We start from the raw sequence: 25,042 nt of genomic DNA, 5'->3' as shown, positions 1-25,042 counted from the left end.
AGACTTCCGAGCTTTCATGACAACTCGGAAAAGGACGAGCTCCGACTAGGAAAAATCGTTTTGAACGGTCATCCAACTCGCAGTTCCAAGTCGGAAACACGGGGATGTTTCTAGAGTTCAGACTTTCCGACCTGAAGAACACTGAAGTCGGAAGTCCGAGATTTCCGAGTGCCCAGTTGTTTTGAACGCGGCATTATCTCCTTTTCTAATATCTATGGTCAGTCATATGACAAGGAAGAAAGGCGATCGGTGTTGTTGTTGCTGGTTTATTAAATGGCCTGGGGTAATGAAATAATATGAACATGGATTTAAAATGAAATCACAGCAAGTTGCCTCGTCAACGAAACGGTTTGTCATGTAAAGAAAGGTGAGCTTCATGGCTAGCTAATGTTACACACTTTCCATCTATCAAATCATGTGGTCTACCATTTTCAGCTACCTAGGCTAACGTTAACTGCCTAGCTAGTTAGTTAGCAAGAATCCGACTAGATGTTCACATTACATTCTCTCTCTAGTCGTAACGCGGTGCGAGATATAATGTACCTCAATCCAGGGATGAGAGATGGTAGTGTACTCCTAATTATCCCATTATCTAGAAGATTCAAATATTGCTAGTTTTTCGTCAGCATTCTAGGCTAGCTACTGCTATAGCAGCCCATTGGATTCCATGAAAATGCGACGCCTAGCGTCATAAACTGTTTTTAAAGTATTTCCGCCGTTTTGTTTCATAGCTGGTAAATTAATCGCACAAAGTCAAAGAACTACGAATCCTATATGTGACCGAACGGCTCGATTCGGTCTTATGTAGCAACATTTGAAATTGTGTTTTTTACATTGGATGAAAGTAGAGACTCAGAGTTAGAAAATGCTTTGAAAGTTGATAAACTTGTAACCTCACTTTTGAGAAAATGGCCCTTGAATGTTTTGGTACACCTACTGGAGAGCTCTTCTTTGTCTACACCCATTCAGCATCGTTCACACCCTCTTTCCCACCCATCTCTTTAAGGATTCACATGTGAGGCCAGAGTGTGCTCTGGGCGTTCATAAACTCAGAGCGTTGTCAGATTGTCAGTTCGTAAATTCAGAGCGTTTCGCTCTCGGAGTGTACAGTCTGGTGCTGTGGTAAGCTACCTGAAGAAGCGGCCCAGCCCATAACGTTAGCTAGCTGGCTTTATCCCAGTGTTTGTTTGTCAGTTAGTCGACCACATCTGCCATTGCATTGGATTGTCTGCGCATTGCTGGCTAGCTAGCTAACGTTAGCTGGCTAAACATAGCAGAAAAGCATCTGTCATATGCAGATTTGACAGCCAACTAGCTAGCTAGCCAGCTAACTTGGCTCTTTATCTATGGCAGAGCGCACACTGGATGCTCTGGCCGAGGAGTAGGGTTGATCCGAGCGTTCTGACCTAACAACAGCAGTCAAGCACCCAAGCTAACTGGCTAACGTTGGCTAGCTTGCTAGCTACTTCCAGACACAAATGAGAGAACAGCTCACTCTGGCCATTTTACTCGCCCTAGCAGAGCTGATTAGGGTGTTTGTATGTTATCCAGAGCGTTGGTGACTATAACTGTGCTGCTGGCAACAATTTCATTACGCTTTTTTGCCAACGTTTACTGACACCGGCCATATTCAACGGGTGTTGAGCATTCGTAAATTCTGACAAAATTTAGAAATGTGTAATATCTGAAAATGTAGCTAGCTAGACTATCTTACCTGTATACATGGATGGACGCTCCTCCCACTCTGTCACAGATGCCATAGTTGCCCTTCGTTTGAAGATGTAAACCGGAGACAGGTGTTTTATACAACAACCTTCAGTGTGTTCTCTTTTTGACTGCATATTTGCAATCAAACAGCAGAATTTTCCCCATCTCCTTAGCTATCATTCCACTGATTTCAAAACTCGGTCCTCCAGAAAGTGGAGAGCAACACTTATGCAGTTCTACTATGTGATATCTTTCAAAAAAGCTGCATTAGAAAGGATTACCAACACATACTGACCAGCTCATGTTATAGACAGAAGCGTGCTACATGGCAGACCAATCCGAACTCATCTAATAATAATAATAATAATATATAATAATATGCCATTTAGCAGACGCTTTTATCCAAAGCAACTTAGTCATGCGTGCATACATTTTTGTGTATGGGTGGTCCCGGGGATCGAAGCGCCGAGCTACAGAGGACCATCTCTCTGCATGTCCAGCCCACTCATTATTCAATTTACGTAATTTATCATTATCTCAGCCGATCATGGCTAGCGGGAAGGTTGCTGTCTTTTTCCGTGGCTAAACCAACTAGGCTCGTAATTTAACAATTTTATTCATATTTACAGATGGCATACAAGTTTGTTATTAAGGCAAATGAAAGTTCACATGTTCCAGAAGGCATTTCTGCCAAAAAACGCCCTTTGATAAAAAAAAAAGTTTAAGTTCAAATGGCTCTCCTGTGAAGTAGTGACGCGCGACATATGCCTAGTTTCCTGAAACCAGTCACATATAGCCTATCCCACCTCACGCTGCAACACTGCCAGGCTGTGCGCACGTGAAGAGCTGAGTGAAAGATTCATTTTCAGAAGCACAGCTCACAGGCATAAAAGTTGATTTAATTTACTTAAAATGAAAGTCTACTTAAATGAGACTTTGTACTTGTTTCTTGGCCATTTACATTGTTTTCTTCACAAGCTAGGTTGTTTTTCTATGAGTTTCAACTGCTAGGGAAGAGAAGACAACGCTTCTACTAGTCAGACTCAATCTCACAGGCACAAACATGACTTGAGTCGTGCTACCACCTGTAACCTCTCGCCCTTAGAGGCATGTGAACATTGTCTCATCTGTGATATTTTGGTTAAAAGACTCAGGTCACAAAAAATGAAATTAAACAATATACCACATGACCTCTTACTAGTAATACATTTGTTTTAGAAACATTACAAAGCATGCTCATCTGTGTTTTTGGCTGTTGGTCAGGGGCGCATTGTGTGTGGATTTCTCCTCAGTCTGGACGCAATCAGACTACCGAAAGCGCATACAGTGGGCGACGTCATCAGAAAATTTGTGTTTTGGGAGCGAGGCACATTTTTGAATGTATTTGTATTTTCATATATTTTATTAAACGTTGGAGGAAATACTTTCCTAGTGTGTGAGGAACGTGTTTGCTGGCTTCTTAAATGCTAGCCAGCTACCTTATTTAGAATTATTTAGTTTTTGTTTGGCTAGAGTTATGCTAACATGTTTGCAATTCCTTTAGCTTTGTTAGCTAGCTTACTGGCTAGTTAGACGTTAGCTGGCTAGTTCGCTACAATAGTTTGCTACTGCCACCAAGTTGTTGTTGTGCTATCAAGTGAGCCATACTGGCATTTGAATATAGCGCGTGGAAAAGTGAATTGGGACACAATTTGGACAGTTAGACACATTTAAATGTAGGTGTAGACGCATGATGTGTTCGGAATTCCATCTTCAGAACACCATGATCAGAATACAAAAGCTTGTTTGTAGCCCACCTGTTTGCTTGCCATTCTTCATCGCACCTCTCATCAATGAGCACACGGGACTGTCTCTGGCTGGATGTTTTTTGTTTGTCTTACCATTCTCAGGAAACCCTAAACGCTGTCGTGCGTGAAAAGCCTGAGATACTCGATCCAGCGTGCCTGGCACCGATGATCATACCATGCTCAAAGTTGCTTAGGTCACTCGTTTTTCGTTCAAACAAACAGTAACTGGATGCCTTTCTGCCTGCTTTATATAGCAAGCCATGGCCACGTAACTCACTGTCTGTAAGAATGATCCAGTTTCGTGAATGGGGTGATGTATGTAATAAACTTGCCTGTGTGTGTGTATATACACTGAGTGTACAAAACATTAGGAGCGCCTTCCTAATATTGAGTTGCACACCCTTTTGCCATCAAAACCTCAATACGTCGGGACATGGACTCTACAAGGTGTCAAGCGTTCCACAGGGATGCTGGCTCATGTTGACTCCAATGCTTCTCACGGTTTTGTCAAGTTGGCTGGATGTCCTTTTGGTGGTGGACCATTCTTGATACACACAGGAAACTGTTGATCTTGAAAAATCCAGCAGCGTTACAGTTCTTGACACACTCAAACCGGTGCGCCTGGCACCTACTACCATACCCCGTTCAAAGGCACTTAAATATTTTCTCTTGCCCATTCACCCTCAATGGCACACATACACACCCATGTCTGTTGTCTCGAGGCTTAAAAATCATTCTTTTAACCTGGCTTCTCCCCTTCATCTACTCTGATTTGAAGTGGATTTAACAAGTGACGTCAATAAGGGATCATAAATTTCACCTGGTCAGTCTATATGTCATAGAAAGCACAGGTGTTCCTAATGGTTTGTACACTCAGTGTGTGTGTGTGTGTGTATGTACGTACATACACTGAAATATTAAAATAGTTGGTTGTGGATGCGTCCTCATCATGGTAATAGGCACACAAACTAGCTTTGTCAAATAAAACAAACGAGCTAGTTGCAGGATGGTTATCAATTCAAGTTGCTGTCACATGCTCACTCAAACACTACAGTAGCTGCCTGTGCATATTAGTCAATTTTAAATTTGCATGCTACCAGTTCTTTCTGAGTATTTGCCCTTTAGGTCATCTTTGAGATGGGTGTAGTCAAGAAGAGAAGATCAGCCACGCCTAGGCAACCAGGACTCGGGGGTAGACATAACATAGTAAATGTAAATCCAGGACACTCCAATTAGTATATGTTACATTTCTTATGGTATGTATTAGTTTGTGGATTTCAATCATCGTTTTTGTATGAAATGTTACGAATTACAATTAGTATGATATGTTACAAATTACAATTTGTTGTGGTTAACGTTAGCTGGGTTAGGGGAAGGGTTAGCAAACATGCAAAGTAGCTAAAAACTATTAAGTAGTTGCTAATTACCTAAAATGTTAAAGTTGTCCATGATGAGATTCTTACACGCAACTTTTGGGTTGCTAGAAATTCGCCTTATACGCCCACCCATTGACCCCAACCAACCACCTGCTTTGCTACACAGAAAGCAGCAGTTGTCTACTCCATTGTTAAGACTTTGATGAATTCAGTAGACCTATATCAATGTCTTTGAAAATACCATATAAGTATGATTAGCTTTTAAAACAAATTTTTTGGACCAGAGTAATGCAATCGCTCCACTAGCCTACCTATTGTTGCTGCAGTGAGGAGGATTCACCATCTTCATAGAATGTTTTCATAATTTATCTGCAGATGATCGCTAAAAAGCTTACCGGTATGTAAATCCGAGAGCCAAATGAACTGCTCTCTTACCAATGCAATTCGGTAGCCTACTGACGAGTCACTCACTTTTACGTCACTGTCTGGCAAGTCCTAATGGACTTCATATCGAAAATACAAACAATATCTTTAGTTTACTTGACCCGATGCGATACCATGGGCATATAACTATGTTGTATGCTTTATGAATGGCCAGGATATGGGATTGACTTTATTCAGTCAGTTCGACACCATTTATAAATTAGTCAAGCTTGCTGTTCATCAATCAAATTACAGTAAGCCTATGCGCCAACCCTTCGTGGCTGTATATGAAACACGCAAAATAAATTAATGTGCCAGAAAACAATAGACTAAGTGGATTTCGACTCATCGTTACCACATTATATGGGACGGTCAAATTGACTCATGTAGAGAATGAAGGAGCATCATGCTCTTCCCTCCGTGAACATATATTTGACTGCACACACATATACTGGGAGGCGGGACAGACCGCAGACTGTCAAACCAGCAGTGTTTGCCTGTCATCGCTCACTTTGTGACTGACAGGCGCCTATCCTATCAATAGATCGCTAGAAGATGCATATCGTTCATTCTAGCGGGAGAGAGCTCGGCTGATTTTTTTTTCTTCTGACTTCCGTATTGTAAAGAAGTTTACTAGTTAATTTAAGTGGAAAAAGTACCCGCTGAAAATGAGTCTAACCGGCTGTATAGCCGACAGCCGGCGCTAGTGGAAAATGCTGCCAAATGTAACATAACATATACACATTTGAGCGTCCCGGATTTACATTTACTATTACTATTACATCTAGTCTATGAGACCAGGCTGGCCTAGGCGGTTCTCCTCGGGAGCATTCAGTTTCATTTGAACGTTTGCTAGCTACGTTGCGTAATGGTTCGTACTGAACGTCACGTTTCCCCAAAACGTTCTTCAACAGGGATGTAATCATTATTGGACAAATTCAGGTAGGTCCCTACCCGTTTTGTTCCGTTTAAGAAACGTTTTCCAACAGAATCTGAGTATTGAAAACGCACCAGACTTTGAGGGACGTTTACTCCGTTTGGTGGTGGTGGCGTTCAGAACAGCACTGTTTCCGTTTAATTGACCGTTGCAGTAAAAAAACACCGTACTGAATGCAGCCCAGATACGTTTTGTTTTTTTACCCAGGGGTGGCCAACTGGGTAAGAAAATGAGTATGCATAATGCAAGCTATTGAGTAGTACTTTGAAACTAAGGCCCTTTTCTGTTCCAGGGAGGAGTATGGAGAATGATGAACTTTCGTCAGCGGATGGGATGGATCGGCGTGGGGCTGTACCTTCTGGCTAGCGTGGCCATCGTCTACTATGTCTTTGAGATCGACCAGACATACAACCGTCTCACCCTGGAGCACGTGGAGCGGGTGGCTCAGGAGCAGCAACCTCTGGCAGGGGACAACGCGCCTACCACCGCATCCTCTGGGCCCCCCTCCTCCTCAGCCTCGCTGCCCACCTGGACCCAGAGTCTCAAGACTCACCTGCTCCTCTTGCCCTTCTGGGTGTGGGTCACCATCTTCCTTGTGCCCTACCTTCAGGTGTTCCTCTTCCTCTACTCGTGCACGCGAGCCGACCCCAAGACGGTTGGCTACTGCATCCTGCCTATATGCCTGGCGGTGCTCTGCAACCGCCACCAGACCTTTGCCAAGGCGTCCAATCAGATCAGCCGGCTGCAGCTGATTGACACCTAAAGTGTCCAACCGGTTGAGACGGTGGATGATATGAGAGGCGGGGTGAGCAGCCTTGGTGCATGCTGCACACAAACTAGGCGGCGGCCTACTACTCTCACACCTGAACTCCAGGATGCTAAACACTCACCTAGTGCACTGTGGGAAGTCTTAAGCCTGCCAGACATCACTAGGCAATTCCCTTGGGGGTTTGGTGGTGGTTTTGTTGATGTGTATGTGTGCTGTTCTTGAGATGAACAATGGTACGTGTTTCACAACCCTTTGTATTTGTGAATTCTTATATTGAAGAAAGGCTGGACCAAAGGGTGCCACGCGCTCCAGGGGCACCACAGTACCTGACTACGATACAGATGCCAATCATTGAAGGTTTGTCTGTTCACTGCAAGGTCCCACACTTTTTTGAGCAAATAATTCTGAGGGGAAAGTTTGAGAGCCATATTGGTTCAATCATCATCCCAAAACTATTACACCCCCCCCCCCCCCCCCCCCCCCCCCCCCCCCCCCCCACTGACTTGAAGTAAGGTGAAATATGACACGTCAACTAATTTGTACAGACAGTTTTAGGAATGTGATGCCATTTAAAAAACAGTCTTAGTGGACCAGTAGTGATTCTTAGATAAGTACTGCAGTGTTGTTTTGTCATTGGTCTGAATGTATTTTGTAGTGTTATAACATGCTTTTTTTTGTCGAATTCTATTACTTGCAATATTTAGGAAGTGTTTCGGGGATTCGTCAATTGGTCCATCTATCTAGTATTTGTGTAAGAAAAATAGCTTGTGCCTTTTAGGACTGCCCCCTCCCCCGCCAAGTAAATTCAAAGAAAGTCCACACAAAGCACACAGACCATGCTTTTGAAAATACAGCTCATCTTCTACAGCCATTGTTTGTTGTCCTTGTGTGCCATAAAGTGACGAAAACGTGACATGAAATTGTTTGTCAATGTTTTTGCCTTTTTTATGAAGATCACTGGTCCCTTTTTGTAAGCCATTTATGTGGAAATTTGTTTTTGCTAGTATTGTATGTTCAATAATGATCAATGAGTATTGTGGAATCCTTCTTCGCGTATGTAAGCTACGAGTCAAATGTTCACTGCCAACAAAGATCACATTTCCGATTTTGAAATATGAAATTAGTAATGGGACAAATGGGGAGGGGGGACAGGTACTATTCTGAATAAGTTTTGATTTAGTTTTCCATCTACAGTAGCACAGTCATGAATGTACATAAGGTTTATTTGACCTTCATCCCGACACGGAAGTGGCATGTGCTGCTTCGAGTGACCTGACCGAAAGGTAATTGTGCTGGGTCGTGTTCATTAAGGCACACATCAGAGAACATTTTGATACGCTTTGTAACGGAAAATGAATCCAGGTAGTCCTTCCCTGCTTCAGTCAGTTTTCTTCTGTTTGTTGCCTAATGAACACAACCCTGATTTTGTCCTTGAGTATAAAGCGTCCCTCATTGCACAGAGGCCTTGATTGATTAATAAAGGTCACTGATTAGTAAGGAACTCCCCTCACTTGGTTGTCCAGGGCTTATCTTTCACTCCAACCCGTTTCAACATCATTCATCTCTTACGATGTTGCACCCATTAATAACATCTTAGTGCACAACTTGGGTCCTCAGGAGTTGCAGTGTCTACAAAGGGTCGCGTTCAGTAGGCATAAGATGGAGTTACCGCCTGAACTCATAGGAACACTCATTTTGTTTTTTTCACAAGTCCTACATGATTATTTCAATAGTTTGTACACAGCACTTGCCTATAGAGACACTGCCTTTCATGGTTCCTCTTTGGGTTAAGGTTTTTTCTTTTTCTTTAAAAATGTGTCATTAATGGCAAAGGAATACGCTTGTAGTAGTAAAAAATAATAATATGGGCTTGTTTGGTCCGTCTTTAACAGAATGACTGGCTGTTCATGTTGGTGCTTCTGATTTTTATTGCCTTTCAAATCTAAATGCACTGTGATTAAAATAAGGCCTGGATTGTAAGAAAATTAAACATGTTATGGGAAAATGTCTGCAGACTTCATGTAATTTCTTAAAGCAAGCAAATGCTGGGGGGGGACAGTGCTGTTCTATTATCCAATGAATGGCCATTTTAACTAAATTTCTACGAAACATATTCCACTTAAAAATGATTGACATTTACACAAATGTTCAAAACAAACATTTCAATTGTCAAGCATAACAAGAGAAAGATGTAGATCATAACTGCAATGATTGCCAAGGCAGGAGCAATACCATACATGAGTGGAAATGAATAATAAAGGCTGGCATATCTGCCCCCAAAACAGTGTCCCCGCAACATGTCCTCCAGTCTTGTATGCCAGGACCACCAGACTCCCTTCTCTGACAGGATATCCTACAGTGGGTCCTCTTAAATCCCAAATGGCACCCTATTCCCTACCTAGTGCACTACTTGGGCCCTGGTAAAAGAAGTGAACTATATACGGATAAGGGTGCCATTTGGGACAGAGCCCTTGTGTCGTCAGGCCCTCAAGGTCTTTGACCGCTTTGCAGGAGGCTGCATAATAGGGGCTTTTGTGTTTGTGTCTTCATCATCACCACCATCATCATCCTCCTCCTCTCCATCTGCAACAGAAGACAGAAAATGACTTTGTGAACAAGTTTTTTGGGGGGTTGACAGGATAGAAAACAAACCAACAGACATTACACAAATACACATTTATCCCTTCCCACCCACAGGACCTGCTTATTTGAGTACATTGCCTATATAGTGATTTTACTATCAAGTGTTGTAGTCCATATGTTAATATTGGACTCTTTAGATTGCATCAGTTTATGAAGATAAGATTGATTACAACCAAACCTGTCACGGACTGAGAAAGGTTCAGTAAAATAATCTGACCAAGCCATTATTTTTATTAGATCTCATGTAGCGCAAGATATTGAGCATGGTTACATATTAGTAATCAAATACCAGGTATGTCAGCAGAGATGTTGCATGTTTTAATGTTTGAGGAATATTCACATCAAATCTATGTTGACACTTAATTTATGCAGCTTGATAACATGTTGCAGGCATGACACACAGCTGATTGATTTGATAGCCATCTGCCTATATCTGATATACATAACGTCTTCAAATGTCCATTGTTAAATCATAGGCCGCCTACCTATAGTCATAAGATGGTTGGTAAAAACAGAGGAATATAACATTGTTTCATCTGAAATGACAGGCTGCAGGCTTTATGTTTTAAACAATTGTAATTTGGTAAATTGTGATATCGGGAAAATATCAGCAAACAACTCAATTATCATATCAATACTCCGATGGAATCAATTAATCTGTTCACATGCACACACGTAGTGACAAGATGTTTGTACGTCACACAGTGCCATCATAGGCACAACAAACGTGTTCATGCTGGCTACATTAAAAAAAAGGCTATGTAGCCTAGCAAGCCAGTTGGTTTGATGCTGGGAAGATCGGAGCTAGGAAGTAGCTAGCCCAAAGACAGCTATATAACTCCCTTCTCTTATCAACGTGGGCGGTTTCTCTGACCATCCAAAGATTTACTAAGGTTGGGATTTGTCTATAATGATTTGAATAGCAACTAGCTCTATCTACCAAAAGGCGTTTGTTGTTTTCTTCCAGGTCATGATTAGCTAGCTACCAAAAGCGATAGATTTCGTGATAGACAATAGCTACAATAAAAATGAATAGCTAGGCTCAATAGAAACAGAGCAATTCGTGAACCTTGTTTTGTTTTTACAAACATTCATTGGTGTAGCTACGCGTGTTAAGTGACTAAAATGTAAATGTTAAGCGAGCTAGCTAACCAAGCTCACCATCATCGACTTGCAAATCCCCCTTGTCATTTCCTCCGCAAAATTGTTCTTGTACAACGAGATCAGTGAGAACCCTCGATACGTCTGCGTTTAATTTCTTAATCCCCACTATCATAGAAGTCAGGTTGTTTTCTGTTTTTATGATAATCTCTTTCGTCAGGCCATCCCTGTATTTTAGCTCTCCTCGTATCTCAGTAGCTGCCATGATTCTTGAACCATGACCCTAGTTTGAACTCTGACCCGAGTCATGCGGCATTTTGATTTTGATTTGTTCAGAGCCTTGTACTTTGAGACTTTAGCCATGTTTGCACAAAGACATATAAATAACCTCTAACTAAACCAACAGGTAGAGCCAATATTTTAATTATCATACAAATGTGAAGATCTCATAAATGCTTTTCAGAAACTCCCCGCCAAGAGGGTGACATATTAGCATAATCCGGAAATCGTGCTGATGTTGTCATTGTGAGGGGGTTCGAATAATCTAGCCCGGTCGCCCGTGTAGGCATGTTTTGCACTGGTTGAAAGTTGATTGCATTCGATTTGGAACCGGGCTGCCTCCCGGGCGTGAGCCAGGTGCCCTGCTCTGTCCGACGGCGATGTCAGCGCAAAACAATAGTGACGTAATTAAGCACGTGCCGTAATGAGTAGGATTATTTGTTTCCCCATGCAAAAGTGATTGCTTTTCTGCCTTCCCAGTGAAAACTAATTTGAAATGGTTAACATTTATTTTATGGAAAATAGATGTATGTTTCCGGACGATGCAACATGATTCCTTGTTGACAACATGATCGAACGGCGCAGATTACTGTTCATTTTGAGAAGGGCGCTCCTCCCTCCCCGTTTTCGGCCGATGATGTGCCGGCCCATTGCCCGGTTCAACCCGGGCCAGTGTAAAATAACTCCATCATTGTATCGGGTTTGAGAAAAACATAACGCCCAGAGCGCTCCAATATTTGTTTGCTTATTGTATCTAACTTACTGGATCTTTTGATGAACAGAGTATTTTGATACCTCTTCTTAAATCATGGACATCCCTGTTTAGATTGATCTGGCGCTGTACATTTTGCCCTGGAACAGGAACTTGTATTCACACTTTTTTCACCTTCTATTTTCCAAGAATGGCGGCAAATGAGGGAGATGAGGCTACTGTTTCTTTGGTAGATGTTTTGGAAGAAGATGAAGAGTTGGAGAATGAGGCATCTGCTGTTTTAGCTGGTAGTGATTCTGAGAAGTGTTCCTATCCCGAGGTAGGCTATTTGCTCCACATTGTTAGAGAAACACAAATTCCCCCAATTTAAGTTAGCTATACTACAACTTTGCAGTCTAAGCCAGTGTTTAGTTGCAAATGGATTTTGAAAAATTAAAACTTTGGCGACTTCACCAATCGTATGTCTCTGCCAACCTAAATTACAAATATAAAGACCAAATTGACATAATTGTTAATAAATTGAACTTCATTTGTGTTTTCATGAACTTGTTATAACAAAATGTCACCTGTGGTTTTATCAAATGTACATTTTCCCTGTTATGGTTAATTGCCATGGTAGACATTGCGTTCATGCTCTACCCAAAGACTGATGGCAGTTTCACACGTGTGTTTGTTTTGATGTGGTCATGCAGGGCTATGTGAAGCGACAAGCCCTCTATGCCTGCAGCACCTGCACACCAAAGGGGGGCCAGCCAGCCGGAGTCTGCCTGGCCTGCTCCTACAAATGCCATGAAGGCCATGACCTTTTTGAGCTCTACACCAAAAGGTGAGTTTCACTGCATTGTTGACTTTTTTCGATTAATCTTTCCTCAATTCCTTGTATCCTCTTTCCTTGCCTTGTTCTCAAAACCTAGTGGAGAAGAAGGTCTGAAGGGAGGGACCTTGGACCTACTCCTCCAAAAAGGTTGAGGAGGTGAGGAGCTGGGATTACGAATTCAGATAGACTGGAATGGACACCTAAAGGATAAGACAGACCAACACAAACGTGGGCCATGCACAAAAAATCAAATGTTGACACATACTGTAAGGCAATATTTGGGTGCTGTGTGTGCCCCTATATCTGTGCTCAAAGGTATTATTGTCCCACGCGATGAAATCGGGGAGGGGACTGTGGATCTGTCTCCGTTCGTTCGTATACTAGTCACACGCGATATCTCCGACAGCACTAGCCCGATTTTGACAAAACGTGGGTGAATGATGCGTCTTGCCACAGAGATCCAGCATTTAAAAAATTACACTGATTTGCCCAAGGCGGGAGTTATAGTAATTCATTGAAATTTGTTAGTCACACACAATATCTCAATTGGCCCAAGGGGGAGGAGGGGGATGTTGCATCATTTGTGGGGGACGACATGTTTACTGTTGCCTTGTTTGTCCTTTACCACCCTTCATCCCACTGCTGGCTTGTCTCTGAAGCTAAGTAGGGTTGTCCTGGTCGGTCCCTGGATGGGAGACCAGATGGTGGAGGGCCAGTCGGAGGCATTCTTTCCTCTGGTCTAAAGCAAATATCCCAATGCCCAAGGGCAGTGACTGGAGACATTGCCCTGTGAAGGGTGCTGTCTTTCGGATGGGATGTTAAATGGGTGTCCTGACTCTCTCTGGTCACTAAAGATCCCATGGCACTTATTGTAAGAGTAGGGGTGTTAACCCCGGTGCCCTGGCTAAATTCCCAATCATGGCTACCTAATCATCCCAAGCTTCCAATTGGCTCATTCATTCCCCCTCCTCTCCCCTTTAACTATTCCCCAGGTCGTTGCTGTAAATGAGAATGTGTTCTCAGTCAACTTACCTAGTAAGGGTGAAATAAATAAAATCATGAACCACAGCACTCTCTTGCTTTATCTGTGATCTTGCAGTTGGGAACAGAATTTTCCTATAGTTAATCCTGAATTTTTTGCAGGAATTTCCGCTGTGACTGTGGAAATGGCAAGTTTGAAGAGATGAGGTGCAAGCTATACTCAGTAAGTTTCCTTACATTTATTGAAATGATGTGGTAGTTTGATGTGATACTGTACAGTCGTGGTCAAAAGTTTTGAGAATGCCACAAGTATTGGTCTTCACAAAGTTCGCTGCTTCAGTGTTATGAGATATTTTTGTCAGATGTTACTATGGTATACTGAAGTATAATTACAAACATTCCATAAGTGTCAAAGGCTTTTATTGACAATTACATGAAGTTTATGCAAAGAGTCAATATTTGCAGTGTTGACCCTTCTTTTTCAAGACCTCTGCAATCCGCCCTGGCATGCTGTCAATTAACTTCTGGGCCACATCCTGACTGATGGCAGCCCATTCTTGCATAATCAATGCTTGGAGTTTGTCAGAATATGTGTTTTTTTGTTTGTCCACCCGCCTCTTGAGGATCGACGGTAGCGCTCACCTTGTCTTCTCCGGACAAGCTTTTTTCCAGTCTGTTATTCTAACTCAAATCAGCATGACAGAGTGATCTCCAGCCTTGTCCTCGTCAACACTCTCCCCTGTGTTAACGAGAGAATCACTGACATGATGGCAGCTGGTCCTTTTGTGGCAGGGCTGAAATGCAGTGGAAATGTTTTTGGGGGATTAAGTTAATTTTCATGGCAAAGAGGGACTTTGCAATTAATTGCAATTCATCTGATCACTCTTCATGACATTCTGGAGTATATGCCAATTGCCATCATCAAAACTGAAGCAGCAGACTTTGTGAAAATTAGTATTTGTGTCATTCTCAAAACCTTTTGACCATGACTGTAGTTTGAGTTATAGAGACATGAGGCCAATAACATCATGATAGGCATGTTTTCTATATGAAGCCAGTTACAGGTCCGGCCAAATATATTGGCACCCTTGCACTTTTCTTAAATAATTCCCTATTTCTTCTAAAATAAGTAAAAATTGAAAACAACTTTTGGTCTCCACACCATGTTATTAGATTTTCAACATTGCAAAACCAATTTAATTTTTGTGCAATATGTAACTTTTAGGGGACCCGACCAAATTCACATAGGTATGTGAGTTAAAGATCTGTCATTCTCGTTGAAAGCAAGTCTAAGAAGCGGTAGATCTGTTTTATGTGCGCTATTTCTATGCTTCCCGTTCTTACGTTTCGTTTTTGCGTCTTTTACTTTCGGTTTTGTACACCAGCTTCAAACAGCTGAAAATACAATATTTTTGGTTATGGAAAAGGTATTCCACAGCGGTTTAGATGGTGCAATGATTCTCTACACTACACTTGCTTGTTTTTCACATAAAAGAGGCAGCAAAGAAACCCCATAGCATTATCGGGCGGCAGGTAGCTTAGTGGTTAAGAGCGTTGTGCCAGTAACCGAAAGGTCGCTGGTTCTAATCCCTGAGCCGACTAGGGGGGAAATCTGTCGATGTGCCCTTGAGCAAGGCACGTAACCCTAATTGCTCATGTAAGTCGCTCTGGATAAGAGCGTCTGCTAAATGACTAAAATGTAAATGTAATTATCGAACCTCCCCCTTGTTTGATTTTAGGGAGGGTGTTCTTTTCTTGGTCGTTGGTCGTTTTCTTGGTCGTTGGTCATTTGGTCGTTGGTAAACATAGGAAGACCCCACTGCTGAAGAAGGCTCAAGAAAGCCTGATTTGAACTTCTCAACAGCCCACCTAAAAAAGCCTAAATCCTGGGGAAAATATTATGTGGACCAAAAAAACAAAATTAGAGCTCTGGAAATGTAGATCAGCGCTGTGTTTACTGACGACCAAAAACAGCAATTGGTGGAGGGCAACTCTCAAACATTGAAGAATTAGAGCAATTTGCTGCAGTTATTTTTCTGCAGTTATCTTGGCCAAAGGCTGTGCAACCAAGTACTAGCTCCAGGGTGCCAACAATTTTGTCCATGCCATTTGTCTTTGTTTTCTCAATTAAAATAGTCAACTTAAGCATACAAATATAAAATTGGTTCTGCAATGTTAAAAATCCAGTAAAAATCCAATTGGGAGACATTGATCAAGGCATAGAGTACTACATGGCCCATGATGTTACTGATTTCGTATTCTTTCTTTTAGGACAAGGATCAGTTGAACACTGAAAACAAATACAGCCACAATTTTTGGGGTCTGTATTGCACCTGTAACAGACCGTATCCAGACCCAGAAGACCCGGTGAGAGTTGACCATTCACCTCAAATAGTCTATGAATTGGTGTTAAAAATCAGTAATCCAGTAAAGATCTATTGACCAAAACATGTCTTTCCCAGGTTGAAGATGAGATGATACAGTGCATTGTCTGCGAGGACTGGCTTCATGGCAGGGTAAGGCCTTTGTGGAGGACGTAAGCATAAGGATGTGTTCAAGGTGCACATGTCCCTGGGCATGTACACTCCCCTATGTATTTATTTGGACAGTGAAGCTAAAACTTTTAATTTGGCTCTATACTCAAGCATTTTGGATTTGCGAAAAAGTGTTTCATATGAGGTGACGGTACATAATGTCACCTTTTATTTGAGGGTATTTTCATACATCTGCTTTACCGTTTAGAAATGACATTTTTACATTTACATTTTAGTCATTTAGCAGACGCTCTTATCCAGAGCGACTTACAGTTAGTGAGTGCATACATTTTAATTTTTGATACTGGAATCGAACCCACAACCCTGGCGTTGCAAATGCCATGCTCTACCAACTGAGCTACATCCCTGCCGGCCATTCCCTCCCCTACCCTGGACGACACTGGGCCAATTGTGCGCCGCCCATGAGTCTCCCGGTCGCGACAGAGCCTGGATTCGAACCAGGATCTCTAGTGGCACAGTTAGCACTGCGATGCAGTGCCTTAGACCACTGCGCCACTCAGGAGATTTATGGTGTCCTACGCATGCCACAGAGCTTTATGAGCTCTGTCAGTCTCTGAAATGATGTTACACATGGCTCAATGCACTTTATGTATCTAGTCCCCCCATTTGAAGATGTCATAAGTATTTGGACAAGTTCACTTATACACTACATGACCAAAAGTATGTGGACACCTGCTTGTCAAACATCTCATTCCAAAATCATGGGTATTAATATGGAGTTGGTCCCCCCTTTGCAGCTACTCTTCTGAGAAGGCTTTCCACTAGATGTTGAAACATTGCTGCGGGGACTTACTTCCATTCAGCCACAAGAGCATTAGTGAGGTCAGGCACTGCTGTTGGTCGATTAGGCCTGGCTCGCAGTTGGCGTTCCAATTCATCTTAAGTGTTTAATGGGGTTGCGGTCAGGGCATTGTGCAGGCCAGTCAAGTTCTTCTACACCGATCTCGACAAACCATTTCTGTATGGACCTCGCTTTGTGCACGGGGGCATTGTCATGCTGAAACAGGAAAGGGCCTTCCCCAAACTGTTGCCACAAAGTTGGAAGCACAGAATCGTCTAGAATGTCATTGTATGCTGTAGTGTTAAGATTTCCCTCCGAACTAAGGGGCCTAGCCCAAATCATGAAAAACAGACCATTATTCCTCCTCCACCAAACTTTACAGTTGGCACTATGCATTGGGGCAGGTAGCGTTCTCCTGGCATCCACCAAACCCAGATTTGTCCGTCGGACTGCCAGATGGTGAAGCGTGATTCATCACTCCAGAGAACACGTTTCCACTGCTCCAGAGTCCAATGGCGGCGAGCTTTACACCACTCCAGCCAACACTTTGTATTGCACATGGTGGTCTTAGGCTTGTGTACGGCTGCTCGGCCATGGAAACCCATTTCATAAAGCTCCCGAAGAACAGTTATTGTGCTGATGTTGCTTCCAGAGGCAGTTTGGAACTCGGTAGTGAGTGTTGCAACCGAGGACAGACAATTTTTACGCGCTTCAGCATTCGGCAGTCCTGTTCTGTAATTGCGGCTGAGCCGTTGTTGCTACTAGACATTTCCACTTCACAATAACAGCACTTACAATTGACTGGGGCACCTCTAGCAGGACAGAGATTTGACGAACTGACTTGTTGGAAAGGTGGCATCCTATAACGGTGCCACGTTGAAAGTCACTGAGCTCTTCAGTAAGGCCATTCTACTGCCAATGTTTGTCTATGGAGATTGCATGGCTGTGTGCTCGATTTTATACACCTGTCAGCAACAGGTGTGGCTGAAATAGCCAAATCCACTAATTTGAAGGGGTGTCCACATACTTTTGTATATATCATACTTTTGACTACATCAAGCTTGTGACTCTACAGAGTTGTTGGATGCATTTGCAGTTTGTTTTGGGTGTGGTTCAGATTATGTTGTGCCTAATAGAAGTGAATGGTGAATAATGTATTGTGTCATTTTGGAGTTACTTTTATTTTAAATAAGAATAGAATATGTTTCTGAACACTTCTGCATTAATGTGGATGCTACCATGATTATGGATAATCATGAATAATGATGAGTGAGAAAGTTAGAAGCACAAAGATCATACCCCCAAGACATGCTAACCTCTCACCATTACCAATAATGGGATGTTAGCATTTTTTAGGGGGTATGATATTTATGTGAATACAAGCCCTGGACAGATCAGATCTTTACAATGCCTGGAGAAGCGTTTAACACAGGGTTCTCCAACTTTTGGTCCTGGAGAGCTACTTGGTGTGCAAGCTTTTGTTCCAGCCCAGCACAATGGATTCAGCTAATCATGGTACAGATTGAATGGGTTTGTTCAGTAGGAAGCAACATAGTAAAACATTTAAAAACGGAAAGCGAAATTGAGCATTCTTATTGGACCGGTTCGGATAGGAGCGCCTCTGTTTCAAACTGCTTTCTCACGTTTTGTGCCTACTGAACACAGCCCATAATTTATTGATTAATTGTGTTAGTGCCGGGCTGGAACAAAAGCCTGTACACCCAGTAGCTCTCCATGACCAGAGTTGGAGAACCCTGGTTTACATCTTGTGAACCACATCAAGATAATATACGGATCCTATAATCTGTTGTCATATATCTGGAACGCATCCCAAGTCTTTAACTCAAGTCCGGCCTGGTCTTGACTGTGTACCCTTGATAACTGCTATATGAGCATATGTATATGAGTGTTATTACGGTTTTCATCCAGCACTTGGGCTGTCCTGTGCCAGAGTGTGTGGAGCTCCAGGAGATGGTGTGTGAGTCCTGCATGAACAATGCTCCTTTCCTGTGGACCTACGCTACCCATCTGGCAGGTACTCATAGATCCTATAATTCACAGTGATTCTTTATGTAATTCTATGGGTACTCTCTCCTTACCTTCAGTTTACTGGCATGCTCCAATTGTCAACAAATTCAGAAAGAAAACACAAACTTCAGGATAGGAGACATCCTTTAGGCCTACTCTTGAGTTATTTTGAGAGATTACATTGTGTTTTTAGTGTTTCGTTTATGCTTCTATGTGAATTTACAGGTAATTGCCAAAATAAAGGAAACGTCAACATAAAGTGTCTTAATAGAACAGCTTCAATGTGCCTTGGCATAGATTCTACAAGTGTCTGGAACGCTATTGGAGGGATGCGACACCATTCTTCCACTAGAAATTCCATCATTTGGTGTTTTGTTGAGGGTGTTGGAAAACCCCAAATAAGTGTTCAAATGGATTGACACCTGGTGACTGAGACACACACACGTTTAAAACCCCCATGCTCCTTTAAGACCCCTCTTTCAAAGTCACTGAGATCTCTTCTAGCCTTGTTAGCCAAAATAATGGGCAACTGGAAATGTTTATACATTACCCTGAGCATGATGGGATGTTAATTGCTTAATTAACTCAGGAACCACACCTGTGTGGAAGCACCTGCTTTCAATATACTTTGTATCCCTCATTGCCTCAAGCGTTTCCTTTATTTTGGCAGTTACATGTACAATAATAATGAAACCTGCAGTAACTAGTGAACAAGAGGCTATGGTCTGCGGTAGAGCAGTTTACTTCAATGAGTGAATAACAAAAATGCTAAAGTACCGTTAGCTATTGAGGTCAAAGTGTGCACTATTTCATTCCCCCTTAAGGATTTTTAAGGTCCAATTCAGCCGTTTTGATCTCAATATCAAATAATTTCTGGGTAACAATTAAGTACCTCATTGTGATTGTTTTCAATTAAAATTGTCACAAAGAAACAAAAGAGCTTCTTAGCGAAGAGCAATTTCTCAAGCAAGAATTTTGCTAGGACTGTCTGGGAGTGGTCTGAGTGGAAATGGGAAAACTGAAAACTAGCTGTTATTGGCAGGGAGGTTTCAGACTCTTTCTCATTGGTCTATTAACTAATTAATCACGACACAGGCCAAAACTCCATCCCACCAAACCAGGCTGAAATTTCAGGCGGCCTTTTCAAAGAGCTCTTACACTAAAAGGGCACTATCATCATTTTCACAATTTCACAGTATTATTCCAACCTCAGTGTGGAAATATATATAAAATACAGGAAAACCACGTTTTTGACTGCAGTGGGCATTAGATTGGATTGGTTAATACAGTGCCCGATTTCAGCAGCTGGTAATTACTGATTAATATGTTTACATTATTTTTATTCATTTCCCACCATTTTATAAGTCAGAATAAAACAAACTAGACAATCAGAGGCTTCTCTGTCGAATAAACATGTCTCTGGCTCTATCCAGGGTTCTGATTAGAGGGAGTACAGCTACGACCGGACGTGATTTTTCGTAGCAGGTTAGGATAATTAACTTGGCAGGTTAGGAGACTTAGGTTAAGGTTAGGAAAAGGGTTAGGGTTAGCTAAAATGCTCTCCTAACCTGCTACGAAAAGTGACTTCCGGCCGTAGCTGTACTCCCTTACCTGTTTTCCACGTCACATCAAAGGGGCGGCCTTAGAAAAGCTCCTCTGCTGGTAGACTCGATCACGATACAGACATGACAAAAAACAACGATGGATTTCTATCGAACAGGCGGCTCTAAATATATAGCTATAGTAAAACAGTGCAAAGAGCCTGTCAGCTCTTAAGTGGCTCCATTTTGTTTTGTATTTCTCCACCAGTGCCTGCTGCGACCAAAGCAAGCCCCTGCAAAGCAGAAGGGGAGGTGACGAACGAAGAGGGGGACCGTGAGGAGGGAAAGAATACAACAGCGGAGGCCTCCACGAGCCTCAATAACCAGGGTGAAGAGAAGGTACTCCACCTCTCTCGATACAAATCTTCATATACACTCAATGTTACGAGGACAATGAAGAGCATTTTATTTATTGCAGTACATTGAATATCATGAATGAACCTGTAGATGGGTATCTTGTTTTGAAAGTATCACTGAGAAAGGGATATTATGACCAGATAAAACAGATGGATGGAAATATATTATGTAGAAAAGTTTTCCAATGCGGCTTCATGCTTTTTAAGTACACACGTTTCAGAAGTCAAGTTTCTGCTTTCATCACTATTGAGAGCATTTCATCCATGCAGAGTAGGGAAAGGGACTGTCGGTATTAACCACCAGGTGGCGTCAGTCCTCTAACAGTCAGCATGAGATAAGCGCACAGAACCAGGCTGTTAGTTTTCTGTGGGTATTTAGGGGATAAATGGCCCGTACCATGCGCAGATTCACCGGTCTGTGGGGAGCAGCCCCAAGGCTTTGCGGCGCCCGCATATCATCAACAAGAACGATTTCATTAGTCAGTCTCTGAGGCGAGCTTTAAATTGAAGACAGCCTTATTTGACAGCAAATATGGAAGCCCACGATTTGCCCCCTCATGCTGGGGCCCGGTGAGGTCGCACATTTGCGTGCACTGAAGACAGAAGTCACTCTAATGCAACTGTTTTTTGGTGTATCCTCCTAATGTTGGTTTTGGTTTTATGGGAGTGGTCTGTCTACTGGCGAGGTAGTGCAAGGTAATGGGCCTTGATAAGATTCTTAGGAAATATTTCCTTTCTTTCTTCTTTCCTTAGACTTAACTGATCATACAGGGCGGGATAAGTTAAAGCAAGGTGTCCACTTTCTACTCTCAACCTTTCAACCTCTTCATTAATGTCTCACCTTTTGTAATCATATTGAGGATGGAAAGATGCATCTTTTGAGTGTTCAAACAGAGGACATTGTGTGACATCTGTCCTACTCGCAGGTAAAATCCAATGGGGTGCCAGGCTGCAAAAGGAGGCACCAGGAGATGGAGGGAGGCTCGCCCTCCAAAGCCCCCTCCGATTGCAGGTTCAAGGAGCTGAGGGGCACAGGTACAGAGAGAGCAGAGTTTGGAGCTGTATTCTGGCCCTCAGCCTGGAGAACCAAACTCTGTTCCTGTGTCAGCTGCAAGGTATGTCTTCACCACTTATCACATCAACCAGGCTGCTACTCTGTTCTCTGCTTCAGCTGATTTAGAAGCAAGTCAAACATCCACAATCTGGGGTGTATTCACTGGGAACCAAACTGAAGCAAACGGGCTGAAAGTGGGAGGGACTAACCTACATTTGTCCAATAAGAAACGCTGGTTTTCGTTGTAAAACATTTTCAGTGCAAAATGTTTTGCTACAGTGTGCACTAATGAATACACCTGTTTTATTGTAGAACAGGTAAATAAATGCATGTTGTTTAGGCCTTTCAGTTTGGTGTGTATGTACGAGCACTGCAGTATCTTGCAAAACAAGTCAAAGGCATAATACACACCAATATAAAAAAAAAATGATCACAGAATTATTACTGCATATTTATGTCGTTGAGTAGGCCTATATCATTCGTAGAATTACCATTGACAATGGGAAAAGTCCTGCTCACCCGTTTCCTCCCCCCAGCAGAAATCCTACGCCGAAGCTGGTATGTCCTTTCTCCAGGATGAGTCAGACACGGTCTTAGCCTACGAGAACAAAGGCAAGACCACCGAACAGGAGCAGGCGGGGGCCGCCGAGGGTCGCGACCCCCTGATGTCAGCCCTTAATACCCTGGGCCGGGTTCAGCAGCTGGAGATAATCCACGGTACGAGGTGGTGGTGGGGAGGTTAAAGAAGAGACTGTACCAGTTCTCTCCCTATCCCTTTGATGTTTGCAGGTCTGAAGGTTCTGGGCAGGTATGTGAAGTAGAGGAGTTTCCACCATTATTGCTTACACCCTACAGACCTGCAACCATCAAAGCATTAGGGATAGGGAGAGAATTGGGACCATCTGACAGGGAGAGAGTGAGTGAAGGAAAGAGGTGAGGCAGGTGTCGTTAGTCATTCCCTCGGCTGTATTGATTGAAATACAGATTGAATTTATTTTGTGTGGAGACGACTATCGGTGCTGCAATCAGAAAAGACAGCTGCTTTAAAACATTTTTATTTTCCTGGTTCTCAGGGTACAATGACATGAAGACTGAGCTGAAGGATTTCCTGCAGAGATTTGCTGCAGAAGGAAAGGTAGGTAAAACCTGCAAATGTATCAGCACACACACTATTTAGTTGAATGAGCAATCATATCAGCAGTGTCATCATATTTTGGTCCTCAGTTGATGTTCACTATCCCAGTGTCCCAAACCAACCTTCAATAAAGAATAGGACTATAATGATAATATTGATGAGGATTGTTTTTCTCTCTATTCACATTGTGGTCCCTGAATCTGGAATGCCGCCTCCTGGCGGTCCTGTTCTTGGTGTGTGACCATGAGATCAAACTTTATTTAAAGTAACTGTCCAATAAATCTAATTCGGTCAAAATCATACTCCTAACATGACCTTGACTCCCATCTTTTCTTATGTTTGTAGGCAAAGTCGCTACACCCAATAAAAATGTGTGCCCAATTCCCCCCCCCCCAGGTGGTGACTCCCGAGGACATCCGACAGTTCTTCGAACAGCAGCAGAACCGCAAGAGACGACGGGCCAATGCGGGCCAGTACTACTGCAGCTGAGCAGTCCATCCGGACCACAACTCCCCGTCTCCCCTCTCCACATTTCTCCAACACCTGTCAGTATAGTTGTATTCCTTTTCTTCTTCCCACTGAATGTCATTGCCTTGCGTCCAATATCTTCTAGTCCAAATCCTCAGACGTTATTGTTTGAACTTTGTATGAGCTTTTGTGTTATCTTGTTCTGGGCAGTATGCTTTGTTGTACTGTACTCGGGCTCTGCAGTGTGATTTGTCTATTGAGGCTAAGCAGGTTAATGAACTGGCATTTGATTGATGTGGATGACACTGGTTATCTTTTTCTAGAGGGAATTGTTAGTCTATCATAGCTCTCCCTCAAGTGTTCCAGACAAAACAGACTCCAGTTTATGGTGACCCCTTGACCTTTTCATTTACCTTTTTATTTGAAGATAAACTTCAATGGATTTGCTCTTAAAGCTCATTCAAATGGAATGCATTATCTATTGCTGTGCTGCAAATCAGAACTGGTTAAGCTGGTCAAAACAAAGGCATTGTTTTGTCTAGTCGTTCATCGTTCCTGCAACATGCTTTCTTTCAACTCATTCCTTTGACAATGTATCATTTTGTATTTGTCCTTAGTGGCATCACAGCTGTTTGTAGATCGCATGATTGCAGAACCCTGGCCCATTAGTATGGTTTGTATTTTAAAGGACCACGTTTAAATGTTACCATTGCTTTCCCTGCTCCTTTTTAATGTTCACTCTAAGAAATAAAGCTATGAATAATGTAAATTGTTTTAGCGTTGTTACTTACAGCAGTTCCACCTGGGAGCCATCGACCCATCCATTAAATGGAAGTTGTTGTTGTTTTGTTGCTAGCTTTAATACCCCACATGCTGATTTGACATCTGGCAAACCATTAATAAGGGGATATTTTAATCACACAAGCAATGAGTTAAGCGAATCGCTCAGATGGTAATAAATCTCTTCCTTGTGAGATCCAAAATGATAATGTACCCATCCATTTGAATGTGTTGCTAACATTAGCCGACCCATACTGACTGAAACAATGATTGACAAGTCATCATGTAGTGGTCCTTGTCTAGCCTCATTAGACTATCCTGATCTTGTGAGTTTACATTCGGTTTCGTTACACGGTATGATGAGCGCAGTGTTTTGGATGGTGGATCAGGCTAGTCCTTCTCCTTGTAGACTTCAGTAAATGCAGAAAATGGACTTCTAATACTGACATTTGATTTGTTGGATTTTTGAAGATGCTACTGACTCAGTTAACCTAAGACAACCCTGTGCAGAAGCATTCAAGTAACCATTAAAAACAGATACAGTATCGTATCACTGACCTTTTTTCCTCACTGCAAAATAAAGAATCCCAAGCCATTTGATAATTTTTATCAAAGCTGTTTATTTTGAAGATGTCAGTCACCTAAATTGCAGATTTGAGTTCACCACTGTTACAATCCCAACTGAGAAGAATAGAAAAATAGACTTTCCACAATTCCTTAAGTCTACGAGAAAGCTTTTTGTCCTCGTGATA

General features: G+C 42.4%; 2 protein-coding genes and 1 long non-coding RNA gene across 3 annotated transcripts; 2 read left to right on the top strand and 1 right to left on the bottom strand.

The window, feature by feature from the left end:
* Window positions 1–278: 278 nt before the first annotated feature.
* tmem251 (transmembrane protein 251) lies at window positions 279–7,075 on the top strand. Its single transcript, XM_084151170.1, has 2 exons — window positions 279–367; window positions 6,523–7,075. The coding sequence occupies exon 2, from the start codon at window positions 6,538–6,540 to the stop codon at window positions 6,991–6,993; it is 456 nt and encodes a 151-aa protein (XP_084007296.1). The 5' UTR covers window positions 279–367; window positions 6,523–6,537; the 3' UTR covers window positions 6,994–7,075.
* A 1,832-nt stretch (window positions 7,076–8,907) lies between these two features.
* On the bottom strand, window positions 8,908–11,022 carry LOC311108524. Its single transcript, XR_014610512.1, has 2 exons — window positions 10,804–11,022; window positions 8,908–9,582 (listed from the first exon to the last, which is right to left on the bottom strand). It is a non-coding gene; the product is annotated as an uncharacterized lncRNA (long non-coding RNA).
* ubr7 (ubiquitin protein ligase E3 component n-recognin 7) lies at window positions 10,387–24,279 on the top strand. Its single transcript, XM_084151169.1, has 12 exons — window positions 10,387–10,535; window positions 11,924–12,053; window positions 12,427–12,560; window positions 13,695–13,755; window positions 15,804–15,899; window positions 15,995–16,048; window positions 18,798–18,903; window positions 20,706–20,836; window positions 21,780–21,968; window positions 22,447–22,624; window positions 22,981–23,042; window positions 23,439–24,279. The coding sequence occupies exons 2-12, from the start codon at window positions 11,925–11,927 to the stop codon at window positions 23,529–23,531; spliced, it is 1,233 nt and encodes a 410-aa protein (XP_084007295.1). The 5' UTR covers window positions 10,387–10,535; window position 11,924; the 3' UTR covers window positions 23,532–24,279.
* Window positions 24,280–25,042: the final 763 nt, after the last annotated feature.

Source organism: Coregonus lavaretus (genome assembly GCF_964263955.1).
Source record: "Coregonus lavaretus genome assembly, chromosome: 33".
In the NCBI taxonomy this organism is placed as follows: domain Eukaryota; kingdom Metazoa; phylum Chordata; class Actinopteri; order Salmoniformes; family Salmonidae; genus Coregonus; species Coregonus lavaretus.
The sequence above is the reverse complement of the archived record's forward strand: the minus strand, read 5'-3'. Positions and strand labels throughout refer to the sequence as shown.